We start from the raw sequence: 10,029 nt of genomic DNA on the forward strand, positions 1-10,029 counted from the left end.
CATCTCTTGAGAGGGTAAAGCGCAGAAGACCCTTTTGCACAAAAAATTTTTACTAAATGAGTACTTGATTAAAAAAAAAAAAAAAAAAAAAGACCCACACCATTAACAGGATTGGTCCAGGATTTTTCAAGTCAGTCTTAAGATATTAAGACTATTGATATGCCCATTTGTATGTGAGAATAGGTTTTGGTCATGCAGTTAAGCTGAGGCTCACTTGAAACTCCACTACTATACTAAATTGAGTGAATATCTTTCAGACCTACACCCTGTTCCTGCTCATAGGAACAGCACCAGTGTCCGTGGCCTATTCTTATGTACATATGGACACACCGATATTCTTTTATGACAGACTTAAAATCTTGAACCTTTAACATCAAATCTTTAAAATCCAGAACTTTTCAAAATGCCATTTTGAAATAAGCATCTTATCTCCTCATATCCATTTGCTTGTCTCACACACAAAAACCAACTTTCAGCAAATTGGTAATTCCTTCTCAGGCCTCCTTCAGTCTTTACAATCACGTTGATGGCGTCTCTCCTCCTTCAACAGTACCTGCTGTCCCATTTGTTTTCTCTGCAGCACCTGAGGTTGGGGAACACAAATGGAACTGGTTTAATGGAGTAACAACAGCTGATTCTATTTTTAGTCATGTTAACCTTCTAAGAACAGCGATGTCAGTGGGTGGTCTGCCACTTTGGCCCAGAGGGAAATATGTCAACCATTAGTGTATGGATTGAAATGTTTTTCATTTGTCAGCCTCAGGATGAATTGTAATCACTTCTGTGATCCCCTGAGGTTTTATCTCTCTAATTCATTCACTGTTTTGGTTTATGACCAAATACCTACAAAACCAATGACATTCCCATCAGTCTTTACTCAGGTAATGCAGTGGCTGGTGCAAGTGGCTTGGTAGGCAATCACATCTGAGAGCCAGGCAGCCACGGTCACTATTCTACTAAGCTTGTCAATCAGAAGAAAATGACCCCACTGAATCAATAACTGCATTATCAGCAGCTCCTAATACAAGTTCTGTGTGGGTGGAGGAGTGAAGGCAACTCTACAGGGTCATCAGGTGGGCACCCTTTCAATAACCACTGTTTCGTGGAGTTGGGCCCATGACACCAAGAAGGCTCAACAGCATTCCAGTGTCCCAGAAGTCTTTGCCCACACCCAACACAACCTTTCAGTAATATCTACTGTCTTAATAATTGAGGCTGAGTCTTAAACACTAGCAAACCCATAGAAAACATGTCATTACATTACTACAGTCTGACATGTAACTATTACTGTGGCTACACTCTCTTACCCTCAATATGCTCTTGCTCTGCTTCCTGGCCTGCAGTTTGCTCCATCTCTTCACCATTCTCATTCTCTTTGACCATTGTATTGGGTTTCGTTGCTACAGGTGGTGGCACCTTGACTCCCTTCTTCTCTGCTTCACTCATCACCTTTGTTACAAAGGAAACCCCCTGGTTCTGCTGTACAGTTGGCTTAGCCTCCGGAGCTCGCTTGGTCTCAATCATCGCCCTCTTGTTGCTCTTTGAGAAGATAAAGCTCGCTGTGCTGGACGGTGATTTATGGGGGTCTATGGGTGATGGAGGTGAAGGCAAGCTGAGGCGAGATGCAGGTCTTTCTTTTGATCTGGCTGCTGTCCTCAGGCGGATGGCCTCCTGTAGGTTCATGGAAGGAGTGGCAGTCATGGCAGGAGGGGACTTACTCATAGGGCAGAGGGCTGCGGATGAAGATGCAGGTGGAACCACAACAGACTGGGACTTGGGTGGATCTGGTTGTGAAGTGGTTATGACAGGTGGAGAAGTGGATGTGGGACAGGTCATGATCAGAGACTTTCTGATGGGCTTCTGAGGAGCCTCTCCACTGACAGATGAGGTTGCCATTTGACTGCAGGACTTCTGTTTCCTCATCATGACCTCAGCCTGTGGCTGCTTTTCAGTTTTAGGGGGCTCATGGCTGCTGTTGACAGCTCGCAGCTTGACCATCTGCAAGAGCAAAGGGGTAACAATGGGAGTGAGTTCCTCCTGTACAACACGGGCAGAGGGCAGCGTTTGGTTTTGGACTTCTGTGCTTGAATGACTAGGCTGGTGCTTAATGCTGGCAAGGCCCTGCACTGGTAAAGGTGGAGGTAGAGGGATGTTTACAGTTGGAGGAGGAGGAGGTTCTTGAGCCTTATCTGAAGAATAGGTTTCAGGAGCTGGCACCGGTGGGATTGATAGTGGGGCCTCCTGGGTTACTGGACCATCAGTGTTCAGGGGTACAACCGGAGGTTGGTGGAGAAACTCTATGGGAAGCGGAGCTGGAATACTCCTAGAGGGAGTGAGAATACTAACACAAGATTTGGATGGGATGGTCTCTTGTGTAAGATTAATATCCTGCCTTGAAACCTTTGGTGGTGATGGTAGAGGTGGTGCAGGTGGAATACTTTGTGGTGGAGCAAGATTACTAACAACTGTTGCTTCTACAGAAGACTGAGATGCACTGTCTTGAGAAAATGATGGCGCAACCTCTTCAGTAGATTGAGTGGAGATCTCATTCGGAGGCAGAGGAGAGGTTTTAATAACCAGATGAGGAAATAGTGGAGGGGAAACCACTTTAATCAGTGTTGGGGTTATATCTTTAACAAGAGGGGGCACTTCTTGAACCTGAAGTGATGATTCTTTGGGCCTCACAGCAGAAACCTCTGTAGGTGGTGGAGCAGAGAACTCTTTAGGAGGTGGCAGACAGAACTCTTCAGGTGGTGGTAGTGGAATAACCTCTTCTGGTGGGAGAAAGACCTTTTGAGTCTTAGGAGGGGAGACTGGGTTAATTGGTGGAGGGGGAGCTGTATATGATGGGGGAGGTGGGATATTCAATGGTGGAGATGTGATCACCTGAACTGAACTGGACCTCTGTGGCTCAGCCGCTGTGGTTACCTTAACACATTCTGTCTTCAGTGATGTAACGAATGTAGTTGTAGAAGAGGAGCCACCAACAGGAAGAGACCTCTCTGGTGGCACCTGAACAGGTATGACTACCTCACTAAACAGTGGGGGAGGTGGAAGAGCAAAATCGGTCTGGTCGGACCTGCCTACACCCGCTTGTCCCATTGGTGAAGGTGGTGGGGGCCAGGATGAGTCGGGGGAAACAACAGGTTGTACTGATGTGACAGAAGCAACTTTTGCGGTTTGCTTGGTGAGGAGTTTGGGAGGATGGTGTGCCGCCAGAGGAGAGGGAGAGGGAGAAATGTGTGCTAATGAAATGGCAGGTAATGTCTTGACCTCTGTACCTTGTGCAGCTGTCTTCTTGACATCTTCTCTGATTGCTATCAGCCTTTCTTCACGTTTCTCTACAGCCTTCAATATCATCCCATTTAACATGTCACTTACTCTTACTTTCTCATCTTTTACTGCCACTTCACTATTTCCTTTCAAATCTACATTCTGAACCAGCTTTTCGTTGTCCTCTTTATGAATCTCTGTATTCACAATTCCACTTTCTTGAACCTTCTTCATCTGCAATACATGTAGAGATCCATTAACAGACTCCATTGTTATAGTTGGAGACTTGTGTTTCCTTTCTGCCACCAAGCTCTTCACAGAGCCCTCTGTGGATGCAGAAGGAGACTGCCTCTGTCTCCTGTCCTTTGGATTCTTCTTAATGATAGCATAAACATCATCAGGGGCTGGGGGTCCCAGCAGCAACTCAAAGGTACGTTTACTGTGAGCCCATACCTCTGGTGGAGGGGGTGGAGGTGCATGCACTTTAGGGTATGGAGGAATGTCAAAGAGATCTCTCAAGGTCCTTACAGAGGTGCTGACGCTGAGTGTGTCGACTGAGTCAATGGGTTTTCTTTTTTCAGGAATGGCTGGCTGTGTGACAAGGGGCTGTGCCAAACCAGCAGGAGTGGACCCAGGAAAAAACCTTTGAAGCTTTGCTAAGAAGCCTCTCTTGTGTCTTGAAGATGAGCTGTGAGGTTGTTTAGAAAACTGGGGGGATGTGGCATCTTGGCTAGAGTAGCCACTGGATGGGGAAATTATTTTACCTAGCTTATTCACCTGAAGTACTCCCTGCTTTTCCTGTGAAGCATCTTTGGAAATAGTTTCTGCATACTCTGTCTTTAGCTCCTTCAGCTGGGATTTGGTGGGGCTGAATGACACAGAGCCTGTGTCGTCCAGAGAACTGGTGTCAGCATTGTAGTCAGGGCTGTCTATGGTCCTGGAGTGCATAGGGGAAGATCCAGGTTGGACAGAGGGCACCCCTGCAATGACCTTAACCTCTGCCAGATCACGTGAGCGTCGCTTCATCTTGCTGTGGAGGGAATAGGAGCGGCTGGGAGGAGGAGGAGCCTTTTTGGGCTTCGTGACAGAGAGGCTGCGCACAAAATGCCCTTCTTTTCTAATTTCACCTGCTTTACCAATGAGCTTGCCATTGGAGGTGCATTTTGAAGCCTTGCTTACAGAGGCGTGAACACTGACTTTGTCTTCCTTAGCAGAACAATCTTTGTCCCGAGACCTGGCCTGCCTAAGGGTGCTGCCGCTGGAGATGGTCGAGGAGTCCGACACCAAAGTTTCTGAGGACTCGGAGTTGCTCCAACATGAGCTGTCAGACAGACTATAGGGGTTGTGGCAGTATGCAGAGCTGATGGTGGATGCTTTGGAGGAAGTGTTTCTGGATGAAGAAGCTCTAGAGGAAGCACGGGAGGGGGCCGGGCTGGAGAGCAGCAGGCTGCTCTTACTGACAGTGCGGACGCTGTTGTGACTTCGTCCACGGCTGATTTCCACCACCTCGATGGAAGGTGGCAACACAGCATTTCGAATGATTGTGGACATGTAAGCAGCTTGGGGTGATATGGACATGACAGGGCTGGGTGGCCCCTGGGACACAGAACTCTGCCCATCTGAAAAGTCGGAGCCCAAATGGCGCAGCAGGGCCGTCTCGTCCCTATGACCAGCATGGGTGGCATCGGGCTGCTCAACTTGGTCTTTGTTTAGAGGCTGGATGACATTTTTGTAATGAGGGTTGGTACTAGTTCCCTTTTGTGGCCCATCAGAAGTATGGCTGTTGTCAGTGTCACCATTATAAGGCTGCTCTTGATCTTGCTTCTGACTCAGTGTCCAACCTGCTCTGTCCAGCCCTGACAGAAGACAGGAAAACTAATTACCACAAGTTTGTTAATAACTTGATATGCAAAGAAACCATCCATACTTTTATTTTCTATATAGAAGACTGTTATATAACTGTACTTAATACCATGATGTATGTAAATGGAGCAGTTATCTCTTACAGTTACAGTTATCTCTTGTAAATCTAAAACACCTAGCTTCATACCCAATTCTCTCTGGACATGCTGTGGAATACCCGCAAGAGTTTTCTTGTGCCGTCGTCTTTTCGTCTTTTTCCCAGAGTTTAAGGGCCTGAATGTTGATGCTAGGGAGACAGAGATAATAAACATTATCCATTCATCATTAAAACACTGAATTAAACTGAATCCTGCATGCATCCCTATATGTTGTATAAAGGTCCAAGATGGGATATAGATAGTGTTTTGTCTTATGGTTAAGTTACCTTGCCTAGTGAGTCCAGATCTTGTGGACACAGATGATTGTACGGAGACAACAGAAGATGTGTCAGCAGTGGTGCTGTCTGTCATAAACCCTCCACCTTCACCATCTGTTTGTACCGTCATGTTCGACTGGCAAAGAAGTAAAACAGATGACTTGTACAAGAACTGCACATGTACAATATGTGCAAGAGAACAGCAGTCCTGGGTGTAATGTGTCACTTACAATTGTGCTTTCATTATCCTGGTACTCTACTCCATTATTGGTTTCTGCAAAGAGAGGAGCATGTATTGCAACTCAGCAACTGCACATTTACAATGGTATTTTGAAATTCTTAACACTGTGTTCCCCTGGTGCACACCCTCTTGAGCAATACTCCAGGCAGGCATCAACAATTTGGCATGGGACACTGCTAATTTAGTGCAGAGATGTAAAGACTGTATCACTAGAGTGTTGTGTACCTTCCTGCTGCATCATTTTCAATCCCTCCAGGGCCTCAGTGTGAAGGTCCTCCAGGTATTTCGGCCTGCTGGTCTCGATGAACACATTCTCCTGTAACATTGGGGGTGCTGGGGTCTTATCATTTTGCTTTAGGACAGCTTGAAGTAGAGAGAAGGGAGAGGAGAATCAGCCTGGATCAACTAAAGCCTTTGTGGTACTGTTATAGTAGATAAGGGGTGCATATGAACTGCCAGTGAACGGTAAATATGTTTGAGGGTGTGAATTATTATTAAAAAGGATAAACTCCAGTACCACTCATGCAGGATTAAATGATTAAAAAAAACTATTATTAGCAATGTCTGCTTGGTATTACACATTTATTTCTAGCTTAAATATTATTTTTTGGCAGTGAAAAGGACACTAATCAATGAGAATTCATGAATTAAATCTCTTAGCAGAACTCTGCATAGATTACTGTTTTAGCACTTTATCTAAAATATTAAAAAATAAGAAATTACATAAAGTCAATAGTGTTACAGTAATTTTACATTTCCATAACTTTACATTTGCAGAGCACCTGGCATGTGATGCAGCTCACTAATATATGTGGTGCCCTCACACTACCAAGCCACAGGCTGGGATCACTGGGCTAACAACCTGCTAAGACACTTTTATGTAATAGCGACAGCTGTTCTACAATTAGCCACCTACTCTACTGCCTGCACTGTCACTTGAGGACCATGCTTAAATTAGCCTTGACAAGCATGTGATCAGTGCTGTTACCACCCGTCTCATCTGTAACAGAATTACAGATGCATTTAAGTATATAAAATCCCAAGAAGGATTAACTATAAATATGGAAAATTCAAAATCCTTCAATACAGTATGAATCACATCACATCATACAGTAAAAATTACAAACTGCCAGTGTTTTTTATGGTCTACAGCATGACCATACTTGGCTTCAGAGCCCAAATTAAACAAGCCAGTCAATCCAGTCGGACCTGGTCATTCTTGAATTGCAAAAAAATTTCAACACTCAGGACAGGAACAATTGGTTTGAGTCACTCTTTCAATCGGGTCTCTTATCTGATGATTACAAACAAGTGGCATGTCCTGCTTCCACTCACCGTTCCTCTTGAAAACAGTTGGAAAGCAGTAGATATTAGTACTGGAGTTATCTGTCAGAAGCAGCACTATGATCTCACTTGTATCATGTGAAAGAAATCCCAATAGTACACCTGAACTATGTAAGGATTGAGGAAAAATGAGGCCTAAAGGTGTGGTCTGTATTCATTTAGTTAAAAACATCCTAGAAAAGTTAGGACAGGATAATAATCTTGCTTGTTTTTGAAGAAGTTGTTATTGACGGTTCAAGTCCATGCAGAGTGGACAAGGTCTCTGCAGCCAATAGGCCATCAGAGCTCAGGCACTAATCCTCAGCAGCCTAATTCCTACCATCCCTCTCTGCTGCGTCTCCCTCACTCGTTCAACAGAATACCCAGAATCCCCACTGTTGCTCCCCATCTGCAGGCGTGCTCAACATGGATTGGTCAGTTAGGGCACAGCTCAAATTGACATCATACATGTAAACATAAAAGTAAAGAAAAAGCTGTTGTCAGGGATTTGAACTGGTCACGAGTGGTTCCCTCTTACCTGAGCCACAGCTTTAGCACTGTTAACAAATAACACTGCACTGCTTTGTCAGATTATACACCACGTTCACTGTAGAACTCTAGGAACACAGCAAATTAACTTCCTCAGACTAAATTAAGAGACTTCTACTGTTTTGCCACAAGAGGGAGAAAATGGTTTGAAATAATTTATTCCTAAAACAAGAGTAAAAATGTGTTTTAAATAAAGGCCTGCAGCTCCCCAGCACATGGTCACACATGTGATATATGTTCCCTATTGTTTCCAGCAGCACTACATTAGAATTTGTTGCTAAGTATCAAGAAAACAGAGGATGACAGTTCATCAAGAGCTTATACCTAGAGGTGAATTTTCAGATCTGGAGAGGGATCAGTCAGGTTATCTGTTGTTTTGGTGACTTCATCTTTCTGTATTTTTATTTTCTGTCTAGACACCTCAAACTCATCTGTGGCCTAGTCGTTTGTTCACTTCCTGGTATACTGAGCAGACAAGACATGGAATGTATGACAGCTGAACAAACAGAAAATTCCCATAGAAGTGATCCTACCAAGTGAATCAGACAAAAGCAGTTTACAAAAGAAAATAAACAAATAATCAACATTACCAGTACATAGTAACAAGAACAAACAGATCACTGTCTTGATAGAACTCACTGCTTAAGTGGATGCTTCAGTCTACATATGTAAACAGAAACTAGATAGGGTAAAGTTAGTCTAGGACCACACCAGTTACTATGACAATGTGCACTCAACTAGAGAGGCCTGGAGTGATGGGTGGGGCACGGCTACATGTTAACTAACAAGTGGCTCATTCTATCATTGTAATCACATTGTAATTGAATCCATATTAGTCAGTGACAAATTAAAGACACCAGCTGTCACTGGTGGATTGTGCAGAAGTTGGTGGTATTAACAGGCCACTGGTGATTATGTATGAACCCCAAGCTGCTGTTTACATTTCAGATTTGGCTAAAAGTACTAAATCTAATGGATGTGATACTGTGTGAATAATTTATTCAAGTTGCAACTTTCAGCCCTCAGTGAGGAAAAACAACAGCCCAGGTGGGATGTAATTACTATTACATTCTATAACATTTAAATAATGGTGGATTTAAAGGAGAACAATTTAAATGAGCAATCAATTAAATGCAACATGAATTTTTCCAGCATTACAGAGAAACAGTCTGTGGGCATGTTTGTTTTGGTAAAACAGAGAATTTTTCCAGCATTACAGAGAAACAGATGAGTTCAGTAAATACTCTATGTTGCATCACCATGTACTGTAAACAAATTAAAGCCAGTTATGAAGAGTGTTTGTATTATGCAACCATAGCAATAATTTACAAACTTCAGCTCCGACTGCCCATTTTAGTTCTATGAATTCACTTATATTCAGTTAAAAAGCCCAAACAAATACTGGGGATGCACCAGGGCAGTAATTTTTAATCAATCAGCAAATGATACAGAGCAATCAGCATACCCAATGAATGGGTTAGGTATAGATGATTAGGAGATCAGATAAGGAGTCTCAAACCCCCTGCATGTTTGGAATTTATTCCAGCCCCTGATTCTGATTTTAGTGTAATCACTTAGTTTTATAACAAAGCTGATCAATCACAGCATAAAAACTGGCTTTAAATTTTTTATTTAACATTTAGCAAGCTGCAACTGACTGCACAACCTAAACACTATAGGTCTGAACAACAGCGGTGTGATTTCCATGACACACCTGATAACAGGGCCAGGATTGTATACATACTGAGATCAGTATTGATTACATTTTATGCAAATGTTACTTCCATAAAGGCCTAAGTGGTGCTTTCACCAAATTGCCAGGACTAAAATGCTGGAGTAGTGAAATCTTTTTTTTGTGCTTTATACATTTTTTCAGTTTAGAAATACTGGTAGCTGCATATAAAAACACCCATATGTGTTACTTTACTGTAGACTGTAAATGTCCCTCAAGGATGCCACAGTCCCCAGATTCTTAGAAAAATACTGACAGCATGTATGTATCACTCACGTCCATGTTCTCACTGCTCTCATGTCTGATTCCAACATGTTTTTCTCTAAATCGAATGGAAATGGAGCATAGGCAGTTTCAGCTAGGCTGGATTACGTTCTTGTGCAAATCAAATCAAATCAAATTTTATTTGTATAGCGCCAAATCACAACAAAAGTCATCTCAGGACACTTAGACCTTACTGTTATCAATATTATTACAGAGGGAAAACCCAACTAATCCCCCTTGAGCAAGCACTTGGTGACAGTGGGGAGGAAAAACTCCCTTTAACGGAAGAAACCTCCAACAGACCCCGGGTCTTGGTGGGCGGCCTTCTGCCTCAACCGGTTGGGGTGAGTGGATAGAGGAGAGACAAAA

The 10,029-nt window shown here is 43.4% G+C and overlaps 1 protein-coding gene across 2 annotated transcripts in view; it reads right to left on the reverse strand.

Annotated features, from left to right (window-relative positions):
- Nucleotides 1-6: 6 nt before the first annotated feature.
- LOC109968306 (uncharacterized protein KIAA1522 homolog) overlaps nucleotides 7-10,029 on the reverse strand; it is a 26,148-nt gene continuing 16,125 nt past the window's right edge. For both annotated transcript variants that reach the window (XM_020614469.1, XM_020614470.1), the window contains 6 exons: nucleotides 6,018-6,155; nucleotides 5,782-5,825; nucleotides 5,561-5,687; nucleotides 5,324-5,422; nucleotides 1,308-5,129; nucleotides 7-583 (listed from right to left, as the gene is read on the reverse strand). In XM_020614469.1, coding sequence (XP_020470125.1) covers nucleotides 519-583; nucleotides 1,308-5,129; nucleotides 5,324-5,422; nucleotides 5,561-5,687; nucleotides 5,782-5,825; nucleotides 6,018-6,155 — 4,295 coding nt within the window. In that variant the 3' untranslated portion in view covers nucleotides 7-518. The remainder of the gene's footprint in view (nucleotides 584-1,307; nucleotides 5,130-5,323; nucleotides 5,423-5,560; nucleotides 5,688-5,781; nucleotides 5,826-6,017; nucleotides 6,156-10,029) is intronic.

Source organism: Monopterus albus, unplaced genomic scaffold, assembly GCF_001952655.1.
Source record: "Monopterus albus unplaced genomic scaffold, M_albus_1.0 scaffold147.1, whole genome shotgun sequence".
NCBI lineage: Eukaryota > Metazoa > Chordata > Actinopteri > Synbranchiformes > Synbranchidae > Monopterus > Monopterus albus.